The following is a 20,209-nucleotide window of genomic DNA, read 5'->3' as shown; positions in this document are numbered from 1 at the left end:
AGGGTTGCTGGGAATTGTAACTCTGAGAGGGGTAAACTATAGAGCCCAGAATTGTTTAAGGATGAGACTGTGCTTCAAATGTGCTTTAAAGATACAGGATGTACACAGTCACAACATGCACATGCCCTTACTGTACACAGCACCCAAGCTACTCAACTGAGAATTCATTGGGGTTAACTCTCCATCGATTTATCTATCTAGGCAAGGAGTGGAGAGCCTGTGGAACTCCAGATGTTGTCAGACTTCAAATCCCATCAGTTGCTGGCAGCATGGCGAGAGTTTTAGACCATCAGCATCTGGAAAGCCACAGGTTAGCCACCTGTAATCTAGGTTACAATCTGGCACAAAGTGAAAATCAATGTTGTGAAAGTATATATCCACCTTCTCTGTTGTTGCCATTGGATCATGGCCCAAAATGTCTACTTTCTAAAATGAGAAGAGGAGTTGTTGAGTATGCAAGGCTGCCTAGAAGTTTTTACCCCTAAACCAGGGATGGGCGAAACCTGTGGCCCTCTGGATGTCATTGGACTACAACTCCCATGGTCCCTGACCTTTCATCTCGCTGCCTTGACCTGATGGGAGTTGTAGTCTTAACAACAGCTAGGTCACAGCTTCTCCATCTCTTCCGTGTACTGGGAGTGTCTGCAATTCCTCGGTGACAAACAAAAGGCACTCTGCAGGTGTCACCACCCGTGATTTCGTATAACAGGAGCTTACGATTGCTAAATCCTATTGTGGTGTATACATATGGATCCAGTTAAGCTCTGATTGAAAAGCTGGAGTTTAGTTTTGTTTTGATGAGAGCTCCAATGTCAGCCTGTATCAGCCAATATGAAATTAAATCTGCCAGGTACTTACATGGCCAAATGGGTCAAGATGATTGTTGGTCAGCTTGAGTTTTTGGAAGGAGACCAGCTGCCTCATCCAATGGGCCCCAGTGGCTGGCGAGTCCGGGTGCACATATAATCTTCCCGGCATGGCAGGCTCAGCTTTCCCAGTCACTGACCTAACCAAAATCAACACAATGGGTTTGCTGCTTTGTTTCGTTTTATTCCCTCAACTATGTTAGAAAATCAGAAAAGGCTGCAAATCAGAGGAGGGAAGGGCGGCTTAGCCCCACTTATCTTTCCTCCACTTTTTCCAGGCATGGCCCATGCTTTAAAGTTGTGTCCAAGTGCCCCTTTTTTTTTGCTCCAGAGGTTTCCCCATGAAGCTTTAGCAGGGAAAGCTACTGCTTGGACACGGAGCTTCTAAGCACAAATCTGTGCCAGGAAAGAGCGGGGCAAAATGTAATTGTGAATAAGCCCAGAGAGAGAGAGAGAGAGAGAGAGAGAAGAATTGTCAAATGGCTTTTCCCTCCCAGTCCTATTCCCCATCCCTTCACTAATTTTGCAGTAGCTAAAGTGGTAGAGTCTGGAGGTGGCACAATAGACTGCACCACATTGCAGATGGCAGTAATGATCATGTGCAGCAGAGAAGGGTGGTAGAGTCCTGAAGTCATGGAATGCAGTAGAGACTGCTGCTGACTGGGGCTAGTACGGTGGAAGGCATGGAGGCCAACAGCAGAGGGAGCCAGAGAAAACGGCTGGTGGAGTTACTGATTTGTCTATGACAGGCATAGGCAAACTCGGCCCTCCAGATGTTTTGGGACTACAACTCCCATCATCTCTAGCTAACAGGACCAGTTTGCCTATGCTTGGTCTATGATTGTTGTTGTTGTTGTTCAGTTGTTCAGTCGTGTCTGACTCTTCGTGACCCCATGGACCAGAGTAGGCCAGGCACCCCTATCCTCCACTGCCTCCCGCAGTTTGGCCAAACTCATGCTAGTCGCTTCGAGAACACTGTCCAACCATCTCATCCTCTGTCATCCCCTTCTCCTTGTGCCCTCCATCCTTCCCAACATCAGGGTCTTTTCCAGGGAGTCTTCTCTTCTCATGAGGTGGCCAAAGGTTGGTCTATGATAGGTAGAACCAATTCATTCTGGTTTTGTCTCCACCGTACTCCCTGCTGAATTTTATGAGACTGAGGAGGAGGACGCTGGCAGCCAGCACTACCCATGAGGCTGATTTTTGTGGGATGTAAAACGCAGGAGCAGTCAAACACAACATTGCTAGAGTGGACACAAAAGGCATCTCAGTCCACCAGCCAGAACTTCCTGTTTATTCTGGGCGGGGATGGACTTCCTCTATGTAACTGGAGATGGGTGTGGTCTCACCTGGGCAGGTTAATACAAAACCACAGGGACCAAGCTCCATCTTTCTCTTTTGGCCAAGAGAGGACAAAGGAGCTGTTTTTCCCTTATGGAACAGTCTCCTGAGTAAATGTTACTTAAGTCTGCTGTCTGGGATCCAATTGTGAACAGATGATTTCTCATGAGTAAACGTTTTACACTTTTATAGAAGACTGTGTAGTGTCTTATTTTGAGACGGATTAATGGGGAAAATACCAGGACATTTATTACAGAGGTTTTAACAAACCTGAGCAAGCTATCTGCTGTGTGTGTGTTTAAAAGGGGAGTGAGAACTCTGCTAATTTCTGGGACTTGTAAACACAAGTTGGAATAGGATATCTTAAACAATATATCCTCTCCTGCATCGCAAAACATTCCCACAATTGTAAGGAGGTGGGCAGGCAGAGGCTGGCAGACTTAGCTTGATGGGGCATTGCCCCCACTTGCCCTAATGGACTCACCTCCACTGACAGAACAGACTGCCATATTACATGCTGCAGCTGAAAGAATCACATTCTTGAATGTGCAAAGTCTGGTGGATTTGAAAGATGACAAGAATGGTATTGTCCTACCTGAAGTCTGGAATGGTACAGACCTACCCTACAGTGTCATTCAGCTGTGTGCCACCTGGTATTTAGACCTGTCCTTACACACAATGCAAAATGGCTGAATTCTGGACTGTTTCGCTTTCTACTGCTCTATGCTCCAGCCAGGCAAATGAGAGGCATTATGAGAGCACATCTTCCAGCCAGGTAAAACCACTCAAGGTGCAAAGCGGAGCCAGTAATGGGTGGGGTCTGTGAGGAGTTCCAAGGGCCAGATAGAGAGGCCTGAAGGGCCACCCTCAGTCTATGGTTTCCTCAACTCTGCTTTAATGTATAGCCAAATGTTCTTAGTCCAAGGAGCAAGGTATACCACACCACACCACACCAAAGAGCAATTGCCTCTTTTGACTTTGCTCGGAATAGATTTTGTTTTCAACCCTTTAATCTTGCATGGTTTTTGCCCTATCACCAAAACAGAATTAGGCTGCATACCATTTATTATCTGCAAATTTGTATCTGTGGTCATCAGAGGGGACAATATCCATTAACAGGATGTACTTTGTTTTTGGGTTGAGTCCCGTCACTTTCACCTTGTAGCTGGGGAACATGCGCCTAAAAAGGAAAGAAAAAGACATGTAAATATTAGCGGAGGTGTGCATTGATCTGAAAACGTTTGTTCTGGAGCAAATTGCAATTACAGTCTTTCGTAGTATAACCAAGATTGACAACCAGAAAGTAAACATTTCATATGAGGTCCTGTTATCATTAAGGGGTATGATCCACCAGTAAGTTCTCTTACAGCTGCAATCTTAAGCATTTACTCAGAAGTATACCCTGCTACTTCCGGGTTGGCTTACTTCAAATAAATTTGCTTAAGATTCCTATCTCTCCTCTCTGCTTCCTCCCTCTCTTTTTTCAAAAGAAGTAATCCAATATCTGATGCCTTTAAATAATTTCTCACCCATGTGTCTGTGTACAGTCGTACCTTGGGTTACGTACGCTCCGGGTTGCATACTTTTTGGGATACGAACTCCGCTAACCCAGAAGCGCAACCCGATGTGCGCACAATTTGCACATGAGCAGAGCATTTTTTTCGGGGGTTTTTTGGTCTGCGCATGTGCAGAATGGATTAAGTACAGGTACATAACCCGGGGTACCACTGTAATCTATAGCACTCTCTAACCAGAATGCAGTACTTCTAAACCCCGAGTAAAAGTTGCAAAGTAATTTAAACAGCCCAAAGCAAAACCAAGTGAAAACAAAATGCTATCGTACATTTTCAACATAGCCATGAAGGTCTCTGGGTGGCAAGGCAACTCACAAGGAAGTGTAGGAAGATAGGAAACTGCTTTTTACCAAGTTGGGTCATTGGTCATCTAGCTTGGTATTATCTACACCCACTGACTGGCAGCAACTCTCAAGGGTTTCAGGCAGCTGTCCTTACGCCTACTGGAGGTACCAGGGATCGAACCTGGGACCTTCTGCACATAAAGCAGATGCTCTACCACTGAGCTATGGCCATGTCCCTAAGACATAGGAAGCTGCCTTATTATGAGTAAGACCATTGGCCATCTAGTTCATTATTGTCAATACACTAACTGGCAGCAATTCTCAGGGGTTTAAACAGAAGGGGAGCAGGAGGAGGAGGACTGGAATTTTAAGAGCTACTTCAAACTTTTAAAAAACTATGTGGAAAGCAACAAGAAGTCTTACAATGCATTAAAGACTAACAGATTCACAGAATCATAGATTTGTAGAGTTGGAAGGGACCACAGGGGTCAACTAGTCCAGCCCCCTACAATGCAGGAATCTTTCACCCAATGTGGGACTCGAATCCACTACCCTGAGATTAACAGTTATGTTTATATTGTTTACAAAAGTTGGGTGCCTGCCCCTCTCTCTGCCAAGCAAAGGCAAGAGCCCATGGGGCTCCTTTGGAGAACTGAAAAAATACTACATATTCACATATTTACCCCTTCAGTCTGCATGGAGGGAGTCCAGATATTATAGCATGGTCATCTCAAGAGGGGCTTGCTCCCCACCGCAGTGCAGCACTCCAGTCTAAGGTATCTCTCCTCATTCTGCTGCTCCTAAACACTAAGCCTCCTTTATTCAGTTGCATTCTAATGGTCAGTTCTTTCGATTCTTTGAAATACTAATGATTAACCCCCTCAGGTGTCACCTAACAAAGGAGTTCTCCCTCCCCACTCCCCCACTATATTTAAGGATCTGGTGACTTCTGTTTCAGTGTATCTGAAGAAGTGTGCATGCACACGAAAGCTCATACCAGGAACAAACTCAGTTGGTCTCTAAGGTGCTACTAGAAAGAATTTTCGATTTTGGATTGACTACAGTTAAAGACTGGTACACACTTAGGACATTTACATAGGTTAATTAACTCTTCACACGCTAATTGCTGGTGCTCAGAAGTAGGAACACACATTCCAATGCGCATGGATCTTGATTACATTCTCAAAGTCCAAGCACAGTTGTTACACATACCTGTAAGCACGATTTAAACACCTCAACCCCCTTGCATAACTTCCTTTCTAATACACACTGAGACTGCCTTATAACATATCCCAGTTATATAGCATACAAGTTCTGATTACAGTAAATCCTAACATTTACTATACCTAAACATCTTAGCACCACAGATCTATTACAATATCAATGCACACAAGCAAGAGACTTTAAAACACTTCTGTGGCATCCAAAATTACACTGAATAAAATCACACTTCTAAAACATACTTTATAAACGCTCTTCCTTTTTAAATTTGAAAGTCTTTAAGACTCTTGCTGCAACAGACCTATGGATATAATTATATGTTTGCATGTTATATGCATTATACATACATAACATTGAGCATATATGAGTACATATATTATTATTATTATTATTATTATTATTATTATTATTAGAATTTATATACTGCCCTATACCTGGAGGTCTCAGGGCTGTTCACAGAACAAAATCAAAATACAAAACCACAAAATATATAATTAAAATAAAAACAACAACCAAATAACACCAAATACATACACACAACACAACGTGTCTCCAAAAGAACCACAGGAATAAACTTGTTTGAAACCGTATAATTGTCTTTTTTTCTATCTCAATTCTAGGCCAGAATCCAATTAACAATAAATCTAGAAATCGAAGGAACCAAAGGCTGCAATCCTGTACCTGGAACTGAGTACAGACAAATCACACTTGCTTCCAGGTAGACAGGTATAGCATTTCCTTGGACTCTGCTTCTCCTCCACAAAGGCATATCCACTGTGCCACATGGTAAACTGTGGATAAGGGCTGTAGCTTAGTGGTACGGCATTTGCTTTGTACCCAGAAGGTCTCAGGTTCAATCCCCAGCATCTCCAGGTAGGATCTGGAATGTCCCTCACCTGACATCTTGAACTGAATCATTTCCCACCCATGTAGAAAATACAGAGCTAGATGGACCAAGGGCTTGATTCAATAGAAGACCACTTCCTATGTTCTTAAACTGCTTTTGTGATAGAAATTTAAAGGGACATGCTAAGGCAGTGGGGAACCAGTGGTAGTCATTGTGTATAAAAAGCAGGGAGGGGTGCCTGAAAATCCTGTTTGCTAAGACAAACTGTTTGTGTCACCAAGCAGTTCTTTGCATCCTCAAAACTTAGAAGTGAATGGCAGCAGGGTCATCAAAACTGCAGTGGACCTTTGCTAAATTAAATACACTATAATTAAATACACTATTATATATTATTATATTATATACTATTATATATTATTATATTATATACTATTATATATTATTATATTATATACTATTATATATTGTTTTATATCTAAGTCTGCTATAAGAATGCTTTAGAATTAAGATGGATAACTATATTCATTATTAGTTACCAGCCCCCCTCGCTATGTTGTACCTCCACCGCTAGAGGCAGTATGCTCCAGATACTAGTTTCTGGAAACCATAGGCGGGGAGAGTACTGTTGCGCTCAGATCCTGCATGTAAGCTCCCCATGGGCTTATACTATATTTATACTATATTTATACATTCATACTATATTTATACAAGGGGGAGAGGGAGAAACAACATTGTGTTCCGAAACGGAAACACAGAATAAATTGCAGCAAATCCTAAACTCCTCAAACACAGAATCTTCCAGTCAGACCCTGCCATTCATTTCAACAGGACTAATTTCAAGGCTGGAGTAAAAATTGAACCTTAAAGCATAACCTCCGGTGCTTGTGGTGGAGCGTGTTTTTTGGAACACCATAATTGGAGGCGGGATCAGAACACAGTTTTTTCCTCAACACTGAGAGGTAGAGATAGCGCCCTTGCAAGTTAAAAGGTAAAGGGACCCCCGACCGTTAGGTCCAGTTGTGTCCGATTCTGGGGTTGCGGCGCTCATCTCGCGTTACTGGCCGAGGGAGCCTGTGTACAGCTTCCTGGTCATGTGGCCAGCATGACAAGGTTGCTTCTGGCGAACCAGAGAAGGGCACAGAAATGCCGTTTACCTTCCCGCCAGAGTGGTCCCTATTTATCTACTTGCACTTTGACGTGCTTTCAAACTGCTAGGTTGGCAGGAGCAGGGACCGAGCAACGGGAGCTCACCCCTGCGCGGGGATTTGAAGAACCGCTGACCTTCTGATCAGCAAGCCCTAGGCTCTGTGGTTTAACCCACAGCGCCACCCGCGTTATACTATGATAAATATAGAGGTGAGGAGGCCAAATAGTTTATGAAGGACCCTGTTCAGATCTGATTGTTTTGATGCCATTGGGTCTAGATCTTACTCGCAAGTAATTGTGCGCAGAATCGCAGTCTAATGGTATACATAGTATTCACTGTGTTAATTTCAAGCATTCACCTGCCCCTAAACTTGATACAACATAAATAACTAATTAACAAAACCAGAGCAAGCTTGAGTGAAGTGTTGTTTATGGTTTTATGACACACACACACACAAACACATTAAGAAAAGGGGAAACACTTTGGGCTGAAACTAAGTCCTATTCAGAGGGAAATGACTAACCTATGTCCATTCATTTCTGTGGATCTACTCTGAGTAGGACTTACTTCTGAACTGACATGGTCAGGATTGTGCCAACCAAACTGGCGGGGCTTTAAATGGTTTCATTTTGTCTCAATTATTGCATTGGTTACCCTGCGAAAATAAATGGAAGAGCACCTAAACTTGTTTTGAAAAGGTGGGGGGAGAACCTCAGGAGAAACAAAATTTCTCATTTTTTCCCCACCACCCGTGGATCAAAGCAAACACTTTTCAGAACAGAACTCTCCAGCCCCAGTCTGTTCTATGCACGACGCCCGTCTACTAAGAAGTCAACCTCACTACGTTCATTAGGACTTACTCCCAAGTAAACGCGCCAGGCATTGCAACCCAAGATGTCCTTGACGTTGGCCAAACTCGCCTGCCTTCTATATAGTGCACGCATCGCCTGAATTATCGCATCCACAAACCTTAAGATCAATTCTTCGAAATATTTCTGCAAGGAAATCTATTCTGAGAGCTCCGGTGTCACTCCTGATATTGCATTTTATGCGACACCAGATCCTGCGTATTTTTCACTGGGCAGAAGCCTTCAAGGCACGTCCGGGCTGCCCGGCACAACGCACCCGGAAATGCTTCTTTTTCATTTCAATGGGGTTTGCAGAAGGACTCCCCCTCCCTCCGAGGACACACACACAGCCCGCAAATAAATCTTGTTTCTTCGTCTTTTTGGGAAGCAGGCCGATATTTCATCTACTTATTTCTCCATAGAGCCAACTTACCTAAAAAAATATCCATACCCCGCCTTTTGACCAAAAGAAAAACCCTCGAGACGGCTTACAACATTGTCGTAAGACTACAATGGCAACCTCGGTGGAAAACCACAAAGGCAAGAGGATATAGAGAATAAACTGAAAACACACACCATGGGCGTCAAGTTAAAAAATAAAAATACTTAACTAATTGACCAGCTGCATCGCAGATAACTCGCTTCTACCCACCCCCAACATAAATTCTGCCCCCCCCAAAAAAAAATTAATCTTGACTACGCCCATGACACACGCACACCTCTAGTGATAATGAGTCTTTCTCCACCAGCTCCATCACCCACATTCCGATCCCCCCAAAAGAGAAATATCTGGATGCTTACCTTCCAGCTTTGGTTATAATCATTTCGGTCCCCACGTCATGAAATTTGAGCCATAATTCTCGCTCGTGTAAGAACACTTTGATTCCCTCCATGCCCTGGAAAGGAGAGCAAATGGCAACAGGCAAATCATTATACAGCAAGGGCAGAGGAGAACATGGGAAGGCGCCTTAGACTGAATCAGACCAGCGGTTTCTCTAGCCTAGCTCAGTGTTGTCTACACTGATTAGAAGCAGATATCCAAGTTTCCAGGCAGAAGACATCCCAGTCCCACCTGGGGAGGCTGAGGATCGAACCGGAGATCTTCAGCATGCAATGGGACGTACCCGTTCCCCAAATCACGGGGATATCAAGGGTGTTTATTCCCCGCGTCCATCAATAACTGATGGCATGTCTTTTTCACACCACACCTTTTCAAGTGAAATATTCCCCACCGCTTTATTGATGATGATGATGATAAACTTCGATTGTTTTGGGAGCAAATCCCACTGATTTCAAGGTGGCTTGCTCCCTAGTATACAGGCTCTGGTTACACGGGTGTTCCTAAAATGCTCTGGTTACACGGGTGTTCCTAAAATGCCAACTGTGAACGTGGAAACGGGAGAGAGACGCGTGCTTCTTCCAGGCACACGCGGCCAGGAGACGGGGTTGGCTGTGGCTCCTGCTGAGAGTACCTCCTCGGTGGCAAACCCGAGTTTCTGACTGTGTAACGTGTGAAACCACCTCCAGAGGACAGAGAGAAAGAGAAAGAGAGAGTGCTAGCGGACTTGGCTGCACTCCACGACGGCTGTTATCCCTTCTCAGTGAATAGAGGCTGCCTAAACTAGGGCTTGTGGTTTTTATCTCCCGAAATGGTGAGGAGGGAGGGGAGGGAGGGTGTGGGCAAGAGACGGGACAGTCCGGCTCATGTTCAAAGACGCTCCGCCGCTCCAGGCCGGAGATCTGCCCAGCGCCAGCGGCCATGAGAGCCGTTTGGAACTTTTCTGATAGGAGCCGGCCTGATAGGCTCCGAGCCAAGAGCATCAAAATAGCAGGCGCTATAATAGGATCGGAGGCGAGGAAGGTTTTCCTGAGGGGAAAAAAAAAGCAGCGGGTTGGGATGGGGGAAGAGAGAGCAGAGAAAAAGGAGGGGTGAGGAGGAGGAGGAGGAGGAGGAGGAGGATGAAAAGTTGACCCTCGGGGAGGAGGTTATCTCTGCCTTGCATTCACTTGCGGGCCCATCCCAACGTCCTTCCAGAGTTTCCTTTATTGGTTGCATTTATATTTCGCCTCCCCCCCCCCCAGGAGCTCAATGCGGCCTACATGATTTCCGCCCCCTCCACATTTTATCCCCACAGCAACCCTGTGAGGTACGTCAAGCTGCTGTGCCCAAGGTCACCCAAGTGAACATCACAGGGCTGAGCGGGGGATTTGAACTCCGGTCTCCCAGGTCCTGGTCCAACGCTCTAACAGCTACCCCACACTGGCTCTGAGATTACATGGCACAAAGGCGCGGTTCCTATCCTACTGCGTTTCTGGTTCAGGTTCTGGGAAACGAGGTCAGCTCGGTAGAGGTCAAGTTGAAAGTGCATTGGGTTAAGACGTCCAAATGTAGAAATACGCACTCGCCTCCGCCGGCTTTCTTATGTACACCTCTGTTGTCATAATCATCCACGCTATTTTATTATTTCCATTAGCAGACACCGCTTCATCTACATAACTGCATCTCTACCCAAAAAATAAGGATAATTATAATAATATATCCAAGTCATTAAGGGCAGTGTTTAACCGGTTTGCCTGTTTTTCCTTACCCGCCCTTCACCAGACGGTTGCAAGACAGTTTAATTGAAAACACAATTAAGCTACAATCCTATGCACACATCCGTGGGAATAAGTCCCATTAAATTCAATGGGATTTTCTTTCTAAGTAGTCACATTTAGGATTGCCTTGCTGAAGAATTGTGATCCTGTTGAAAGATGAGCAGGCCTAAGCCCGCGGAAAGCAACAGAGAGGAGTATCCCACCCAGTGCCTAGGACGGCAGCCCTGTTTACTCGGGAGTAACTTTCTTTGTTCAACTGGATTTACTACTCCCTAGTTAAGTGTGCAAAAGGACTGCACCGCTTCTGGGTTCCTCGTTTCCAATGCGTACAGTGGAAATGCATTTGGGGATTACCGAAGGTGGGGGTTAAATGTAACATTTAGGAAGCAAATGTTCAACTTGAAAACTGCAGTCCTATGAGGCCCATTGGAATCAATGGGATTTAGTTCTGAGTGGGTCTGCGTGCATTGCCCTGGAAGAGTGTCTCCCCCCCCCCCATCAGCTTTGCTTCCCTGACACATTGGACCGCCCAAAAAAGAGCGAAGGGGGTAGGGTTCCCCTTAGCTTTCAAGCCCACCGTTCAAAATTTGACCCGGCCGATTACTAGCAGATTAATCAACCTACACTTTAGTTGATTAATCGACTGGACCGTTGCAGCCGTGCTGAGCATCAGCTTCGCACTGATGGATCGTTTCGACAAATGGAACGTTGGCTTATTCCCTATCACAAGCCGGGAGAGCTCGACAGTGCGATCCTACGCATATTTATTCAGAAGTAAGTCCGAACTAGTTCGAGGAGGCGAACGCTTGAGAAAGGCTGCAATCGTACACCCCCTTAATCTCGAGTAAACCCCACCAAACTCCTGAATAGATAGCAATAGGATCGCGCCTTAAAAGTGCCTAGAACCTCGACCTGGGTCATTTCTTTATTTGGAATATGTTTATACTAACTTTTCCAACAGCAAAAGTTCTCAATGCCGTTTACACAGTAAAAGGTGGCTTAGAAATCTTTCCACTCTCCTTCCCTCCCAGAATTTTTGCGTTTAAAAACTGGTCAGTAACTTGTAAACACGGGGACTCCGCATACGCGCATTTACCTACGAGTAAGCCCTACTGAACACGGTAGGAATGGGGGTGAGCGCCATCCATGGTACTTAACGAGGCTTGCTTTGATCTAAGAGATTAGGCCACCCTACATTTAAAGCACACTCCCATCCAAAGAATCCTGGGAGCTGTAGTTTGTTATGGGTGCTGGGACCTGTAGGTCTGCGAGTGGGTGAACTATAATTCCCTTTGGGAACGGAGGGACATGCTTTAAAATGTATAACGTGGAAGGGAGGGAGAGAATGAGAATGAGGCAGCCATGCTGATTTCCCAGTTTTGTGATGCCTAAAAGAGAAATCGTTTTTTTAAAATAAAAAATAACCTAAATATAAATAAAAGAGCACATATCATTTCAAGGGGGTCGCTTCTGCGTCGTGATCCGGATGCATGTTTTTTAAAAAGATCCTGAACCAAAGACTCGCTCCCATCGCAAACAGCAGCGAAGCAACGCTCTAGAAGCAGCCGAAGCAAGGGTAGATTTCCAGTCCCCCCGGCCAAGCCAAGAGCATGTATATTTGCAGTAATGGGCTAGAGGGAGAGAGAGGATCGGTTTCGAGAAACCAGATGTTGGGACGTGGAAAGACCCAGCCCGAATGATCAAGGCTGGAAACCTCGCCGTCGTAAATGTATTGTAAGCTCAGGCACTCTCTACACCCGCGAACATTTACTTTTTATTTTCTAAACCTTTCTCCTTCCAACCTCTGATGTTTGGGTGCAAATAAATGTACTTAATTCTTTATCCTCGTGCGGCTCTCGCCGCACACGCATATCTCGGGGAGCCTCCTCACGATCATTTAAACCGGGTTCATTCCCAGTTCCCTTTCGACGTCCTTTTCTGCGACCCTTACGCTGCCCTCGCAGCGAGGAAAGAGTGGGACGCGGTGCGCCTGCGTGTGTATTTGCATTTTTTACTGCCGGCGCAATCTGTCCAAAGCGACCTTAGTTATTGTGATTGTGAGCAAGAATCTGGCGGTGGCAGTTTAATCCCAGATCGATTGACTGCGCGCCTGGTTTACATAACCAGGTCTGCTACAAACCATATTCGAGGAGGAAGGCAGGAAATCATTCCGAATGGGGCATTACAAATACGAATATTTTTCCTGTCCTTTAACGGTACCCCCAAATTTTCCTGCTTACGAAGCACGGTCTCACTCAGTCAATAGCCGTGCCCACCTTTCTGCATAGCAGCAGAATAAGAGCACCCCCCCTTCCATCCCAGACTCCATCTCTCCAAATATATATATATATTTCATTGTATGTGATTTTTGGGGTGGGGATGTTTATATTTGTCTTATTGCATTGTATTACCTTTCTCCAACTGTAAACTTACAGGTGGGATTTGCAGTGAATAATAAATAAATGAAATGAAACTACCTTTCAGAGCACTTTTAACCACGTCTACACTGGAGTAACTCGTTTGAATTAAATGAGGCCTACTCCCACGTAAATGGGGTTACGACTGCAACCTAACTAACCTATTATTATCATTCATCAAACGTTAGCCCTACTCAGAGAAGACCTAATGAAGTGAGCCCCGCCCCGGTGAGTCATATTTATTTATTTTAATATGGGCCTACTCTGAGTAGGACTGTCCTTGAATACACAACCTATTATTTATTTATTTATTAAAAGAACAGAGGAGGAGTAATGGGATTGTCTCTCATTAGTTCCCACCTTCCCAAAGCATTCTCACCCCCCTGCCTCCCCCCCCCCCATTCCTGCCCAGTGCGGCGGCTTACCTGTTGGGTGAAGGCGGCCTGGGGCGAGGAAGGTTGTTTGCTGCTGGCGCCCAGTTGACTCTCCGGCTTCCCGTCGCTCGCTAGCTCCTTCGTGTCTGAGTCGACCGGCGTGGCTGGGAGCCCGAAGCCTTCTTCGGCATCCGCCATGTTCTAGGCTGCTGAGCCCCCCCGCCCCACTCCTGTACAGCAGAGAGAGAGAGAGAGAGAGAGAGAGATAGAGAGAGAGAGAGAGATAGAGAGAGGAGTGGTGAGTCTTGGCGGTGGTGGAGAGAAAGAGAAGAGGCCCACAGTCGCGTCCCCTCTTTGCCCCTGCAGCAGTGCCGGATTTATAAGATAAACAAGCTATAGTTTAGGGCCCCACTCTTTTGGGGCCCCCAAAAAAATTAAAGGAGAAAAACTGGATGTACTTTGATAAAATACGTATTTTGTTATGTGCAAATGGCTTTAGGTACCTATTAGGTCCATAAATTACCATATAGCATATATTCAACACAAAAAAACAGCAACACAAGGACCCCAATACCTTCAGTAGCTCAGGGCCTCATCAAACCTATATCCGGCCCTGCCCTGGAGAGAGGGAGGCCGAATGATGGGCGGACAGGCAGAGAGAGAGAGAGAAGGTCCACGGCTGCCAATTCAAAGCCAGCTATATCCGCGTTCCTCTAAGGCCTATGCCTGCCCCGCGTCAAAGACCAGGCCCCAGAAGAGAAGCTTGTTTGGGGATCCCTGCTGTCTCCCTTGTTTTCACATCGACATATTCCCAGTCTTGCGGATATACAGAAATGTGTCTGTGCCGTGCATAAATCGCCCGTGCGAAGGCCATCCCAACACACAAACACTTTTAAAACTTATATGATACGAGGTAAAATGCCACATACGCTAATGGAGCTGTGAATCATCACAACCGCAATCGCATTCTGTACCTATATGTACAAGCCCTTGTGTATATTGGGTGTCCATACTGGATCAATGAAGCTTTCTTACAGCGGTCTCCGTCTAGAGGGTTGCAATAACCCCATGGATACTTAATGGGGAGTGAGACCCCTTCCAGTGAATGTGATTTATTTCTGAATAAATTTGCATAGGTTCAGGCTGCTGGGATGCCGGACCCGAGAAGTCTGTGGGGCTTAAGGAATGTAAGGATGTCCAAGATTGCAACACATTCTTGCGCTACTTGTTTTGTTGGGTCAGTGCGTCTGCTAACCTCTTCTTCACACATGTGTCATATGTGCAGAAGTACGATGTGTGCACGTGTGTTGATTAGCACACAAATACATATCCTTTACGCACACAAAATATACATGCACATTCGCAAGCATGAGTGTACTGACACGTACACATATTCTATATGTACACAAATATACACACAGAGAGACATACATATACATAAATACATACATCTGGGTACACACAGAGATTCTATAGTAACCAAAATATTACACATGTACACGTACAAGCGTGGATATGTACGCATATGCCTCCTTCGTGTGTACACATGTATATTCTGCATGTAATCATAAAGCAAGCATATGTATATACTCATGCGTAAAACAAAACAAAGAGAAAGATTCGTGCGCACATATCTATGTACACACAGAGACAGCGAGGTCAACAGAGAAAGTGGTATTGACCTTAGAGTCGCGAAGGAAGCGTAGCAATGGACTTCCGTTGGAAGGCGTTTATCAATTTCATATAGAAAAGGCCCAGAAATATTTTATGTCGAAAAGGCCCAAGCAAGATTTCCTTGCTAAAATAGCCCCCCCCACCCCACCAGCACCGCCAAAGTGGGAAGCACTTTTCCAGCAGAGGCCAATTACAGATCCGTCCCGTCCCCCACCCCCACCCCCAAATTTTTCATTTCAGCGTCCAAACAAAACAGGCTACGTATCTACAACTGAATATGCTGGTATATTGGGGGAGGGGGAGAGATCCTTCATGAAAACCCGACGTACTTCGCAGGTTTAAAAAGAGCCAACGACTGGAAACCATGTGACCTGAATAATGTGGACTTTCTTTTTTTGCCCCCAAAGGGGCTGGGGAAGAGATATTTCCTCTGATAAAATGAGAAAATTAGAAGCTGTACAATTTGCTCTATAGCAAGCCACGTAGAAAATTGCCATTGCTTGATGGTGATGATGACGACGACAAGGCCTTGTCTTTACTTTTAGGAGAAATTGTATAATTTTGATATATGTTCTTGTTTATTAAATGCACCTCCGTTCTTTGGTCTTGAGGAATGTTCGGTTGTGGTTTTTTTTTTTTTAAATAAGGCCCAGCACCTAAAGTTCAGTATGAAATAACGAAGGAAGGAAATTCCAGCAAATCAAAAATCAGTTTCTCATACCAACACCCTAATATATGTATTTTACTTGGGAGATACTGTATTTCCTTGGCGCTTCCTTCCAGGTAACCGGGAATGAAATGGAAGACTCGGTGTAAGCAAGCCTCTACAAAAATCTGTACTCCAAAGCAAGCCCCACTAAATTCAATAGAACTTACTCCCAGCTAAGCATGTATGTAGAATTGCAGTCCGGATCCCACTTACTTACTTAGAAGTAAGCCTAACTGAAACACAAAGCGACTTGTTTTCAAATGAGTGATTAGAACCTATAGGGCACCTAACTTTTCATTGCTGCTTTTCCCCTCCTCAGTTACATCTTTAGTATATTTTCTAAGAAATGTCCACCGAAATCAAAAGGGTTTGCAGCTGGCTTTTAAAAAATACAGTCGCTTGAAGAAGAAAAATAATTGAAATGTACGGGAAATATTTCATATTAGTTCGAGTTGGGATGCTAGTACAACTCAAGGGAGCACAGCATACTAGCTTTAAAGAAAGAAAGGAAAAAAATATCATATGTTGAATCTAGTTTCCGGAATATTACAGCATAGACTGGATATTTAAAATAATTCAACTGCCCTGTTTCCCCGCGCCAACATCTTTAACAAAACAAAGCCCGCGAATTGCAGAGAAACCAGACCGAGCGTTTTGTGTTTGTTTTTAATTAATAAAAATAATTAATATATTAGATCCTTTCATCAGCATTTAATAAAATTTCTTTAAAGGAGAATTTAGCCTCAGTGTGAAAATAGCTTTAAATTCACGGGGGATTTATAGGAAAAACAACAACACCATCCTGTTTCAAACCGCTGAACCTAGGCAGGCTGTTTTGGGAGTTAAAGTTATGGAAGTCTATGGGGTTTACTTCCGAATAAACAACGGTAAAATGGGACTGTAGGAATCATTACGAGGGATGTGCTCGCGCGCACCAGCTCTAGACAAACAGAGGCGCTGCTCTACCTCACCTTGGAAACGCTAAAGTTCTAAGTGGGGTTAGCGGGAGGCAAATGATTCGGAGGTAGAAAGCAGGGTGGTGGTCGGGCCGAATTCATTGAACTGCTGGCCTGAGGCTAGATTAGAGGAAGGGTCCTCAGATTTCTAGACTCGGAGAGGAGGGAGCCAAAAGACTCAAGATCACTGCCTGTTCATTTTCTGTAATTTCCCCTAAACCCCCACCCCCTCCAGCTCCGGGCATTGGGAAAGACGGACGTGGCAGCGTATCACGCGTGTGTGAACAAAACAAGCGCGAGAGGAACTAACCTTAAATCGCTCTCGGAATCGGCACATAATTGAGCAGAAGGTTTTCTAGCGGAAGAGTTGGGCCAAGAAGGCTGGCGGTGCGGGGGCGGGGGCGGGTAGAGAGAGACTGGGGGGAAAAGATATGAATGAGACCCTCTTGCTTCTCCCTCCGAGAGTTGCGGAGAGGCAATCCGCCTTGACAGAACCAGGCCGCGGCTGGATGAAAAATGCAGCCAGCCAGCACGAGCCGAGCAAGGAACCGCAACTGCTCTGCCAGGCGCTTCGGGGAAGGAATGAAATGGAAAGGGGGGGTGCACCGCTCCACACACACACACACACACACACACACACACACACACACACACACCAAGGTGCCTGTAAACTGGATCGCCACCCCCTCTGCAAGATCGAGGAACTAACTGGAAGATCTCTCCCCCTCAAAGCAAAACACCATCTCCCAGCTGTGTTGCTGGGGCCTTGTTTTCTGGCTCGCTTTTCGCTCTTTCTCCTTCCCTCACTCCCTCCATCTCAGTGTGTGAGTGTGTGTATGTCACCCACACACCGAGAGGTCCGAATCTCCCTTCTGAGCCTCGGGTACCCCCACCCCCCACGATCGCGCACCCGGAGCGCCAGAACAGCCCTCGTTACCTTCTAGCTTTGCCCAGATCCGGGCAGTCACCACATCTCACTCACAAAGCCCCCAGCCTGGACGCAGCATTGCCGCCGCCGCCGCCGCCGCCGCCGCCGTCACCACCATAAGCCATCTGCTTGCTGTATTCTCGCCGCTCCAAATGCAATAAAAACAGAGCCTTTCCTCAAGACAGCATCAATGAAATGATGTGAAGGGCGAGAGAGGACGAAGGGGGGAGGAAAGGCCCCTTCCCCTACTTCTCCCCCTCCCCTCAAAGAAAGAAAGAAAACCCGTCCAGTCCTTTCTCTGCCTCCCGGACACAACTCCTGGTAGCGCGCAGAGGAACGAGTCCCTCCAGACGATGCCTTCAGGAATGAGAAGGGTCCTCGCCCCCTCCACGCAGCCGAGAACCCCTTCCTCTCCCCGGACGCTTACAGATTCCAGGAAAGAGAGCTGGGAGGGAAAAGTTCGGGGTAAGAGCTATGGCGGAGGTAGCCCCTAAAGAGCAGGTTCGCTTCTTTAAGGCCGGGGAAGAGCGAGCTCGGCTGAGGAAGACGGAGCCCAGCGCGTCTTCAACCAAGTGCGTTGAGGCGAAGGGAGCGCAGCGTCTCGAGCGAGCGCCCAGCTCGCTCTGGCCAACCAGCTGCGCTGGTGCAACGGGAGGCTGGCGCTCTCTCGCTCTACCCCACCCTCTCCTATCCTATCCTACCCTCTCCCTTCTTCCTCTCCTTTTTCCCAGCCTGATTTTCCCCTCCCAGGCCACAGGGAAAAAAAATCTCACAAAGACAGTCGGAGGGATCTCTCTGGATTCCCTCTCCACTTTGCCTTCCCCCCTCCTTCCTCTCCCCTCCCTCCTTTCTATCCATCTTTCTTAAGCAGAAAGAAAAATTCAAAGCTTCAGAAATCCCCTTTCTCTCTTTCCTCCCTCTTTTTTTTCCTCGAAAAGAAAAGAAAAGCCGTTGGCTTTTTTTTAACAAAAACCCCCCCACACCTAATACAAACCATTCCCCTTCGGCTTCCAGTCTCCAAACCAGCCTGACTTCTCTCGTGCGTTATATCTAAGGAGATCATTTCTTAAAATGAAAACAAAAAACGCATCTGTACAAAGGGAAGCGGTGCTGTCTTTGTAAACCAAATCACACGACGGTAGTTTTCGGGTTGTTCTCATGGGGAGAGAAATAAGACCACTGTCGTGTTGTGCTGTATCTTCCAGGTTATTTGAGGATCTGCTCCTCCATATGTATTTTGCGATGGGTCCTACCACAGTATAAATAAATACATCTGATCTGATTGTCATCTCCTTGTTACTAACAATGATTATTTTTACTGTATAGGTGTTTTTTTTAGGACCTCCACCTCCCTACGAATAATCTCACCCTCTTTTTCTAAAGCAATGAAGAATGTATAGCACACACACACACACACACACACACACACACACACACACGACAGAGAGAGAGAGAGAGAAAGAGAGACTACATACATATACAAGCTCCAAGAACCAGCTTTACTAAAAATAATCAACCCGTCAAGAGAGCTGAGGATGTGGTTTTTTGTAATCTGTCTTTCTCTTCTCTATATCTTAACTTTCTTTTCTTTTTCTTTCAAATGTATTATTTTTGAGGGTAAAGTTGAATAGGTCAAAGCGAGGATAAACAGCCTCCCTGACTCTTTCTGGAATCTGAAGAGAACCAGGTTGATAATAACACGTGTGGTCATTTTTTTATTACTAATTTTTTTAAGAGTTTGTTTATAAAGGATCTTTATTTGGCACTCTCGAGCTCTGCCTCCGCCTGCTTGCTGTTGTATGATTCCATGCCGTTCTCTAAAAAGGAATTTGGAGGTTACCGAGAGCTTCAGCTCCTCTCCAACTCAAAGTCCAACGGTCTGCAAATGGGGCTCTCTTTCTCTCCCCCGGATAAATTGGGGGTTAGGTTGCCACGCATCTAGGAAGAAGTCGACTTCATGGAACAAAGTGGAGCTTCCTGCCGAGTAAATTTACAGGGTTGCACGATTGCGCAAGGCGAGCGAAAGGCCCTTTAGAGTCAGTGGGGCTTACTTCTGAGGAGGCAGGCATAGGGTTGCGCTGTAAGCCTCGTTGCAATTTAAACACTGATCCACCAACATTCGCTCTGGAAAGTTCATCTCGTTCAATAAGGCGAGATCTGCTTGGATCGCTTTTCGAGGTGGAGGTAAAAGCGGGGGGCTGAAAGTGGAGATCATCAGCCAAGCCTCGAGGGGCGAAGGATTCTGTGGGGTTTGCTAGCACCCGATTGCAAATCTTTCCCATTCGTAATCCATTGGAAAAGCAACGTGGCCTGCAGGAGATTGCCTTGCAAAATAATGCCTTGCAAATTAAAAACCCTGAGCATGAGAGTAAGGCATTTAACACACACGCTTCTTGCTTGTATCCTGCGGACGCATAAACAGAGA

The 20,209-nt window shown here is 45.7% G+C and overlaps 1 protein-coding gene and 1 non-coding gene across 3 annotated transcripts in view; both read right to left on the bottom strand.

Annotated features, from left to right (window-relative positions):
* Positions 1-20,209, bottom strand: part of TBX5 (T-box transcription factor 5) — a 94,885-nt gene that overhangs the window by 25,838 nt on the left and 48,838 nt on the right. Inside the window, exons 1-5 of one of the 2 annotated variants that reach the window (XM_033174813.1) lie at positions 17,794-17,885; positions 13,569-13,747; positions 8,930-9,024; positions 3,268-3,387; positions 859-1,006 (exon numbers count right to left, since the gene is read on the bottom strand). In XM_033174813.1, coding sequence (XP_033030704.1) covers positions 859-1,006; positions 3,268-3,387; positions 8,930-9,024; positions 13,569-13,715 — 510 coding nt within the window. In that variant the 5' untranslated portion in view covers positions 13,716-13,747; positions 17,794-17,885. Of the gene's footprint in view, positions 1-858; positions 1,007-3,267; positions 3,388-8,929; positions 9,025-13,568; positions 13,748-17,793; positions 17,886-20,209 lie in introns of those variants that run through there. The other variant, XM_033174814.1, reaches the window with a different exon arrangement.
* Positions 4,226-4,297, bottom strand: TRNAI-UAU. Its single transcript has one exon. It is a non-coding gene; the product is annotated as a tRNA-Ile (tRNA).

Source organism: Lacerta agilis, chromosome 17 (genome assembly GCF_009819535.1).
Source record: "Lacerta agilis isolate rLacAgi1 chromosome 17, rLacAgi1.pri, whole genome shotgun sequence".
Lineage (NCBI taxonomy): Eukaryota > Metazoa > Chordata > Lepidosauria > Squamata > Lacertidae > Lacerta > Lacerta agilis.
Note: the sequence above shows the minus strand (reverse complement) of the source record. Positions and strands in the feature narration are given on the sequence as shown.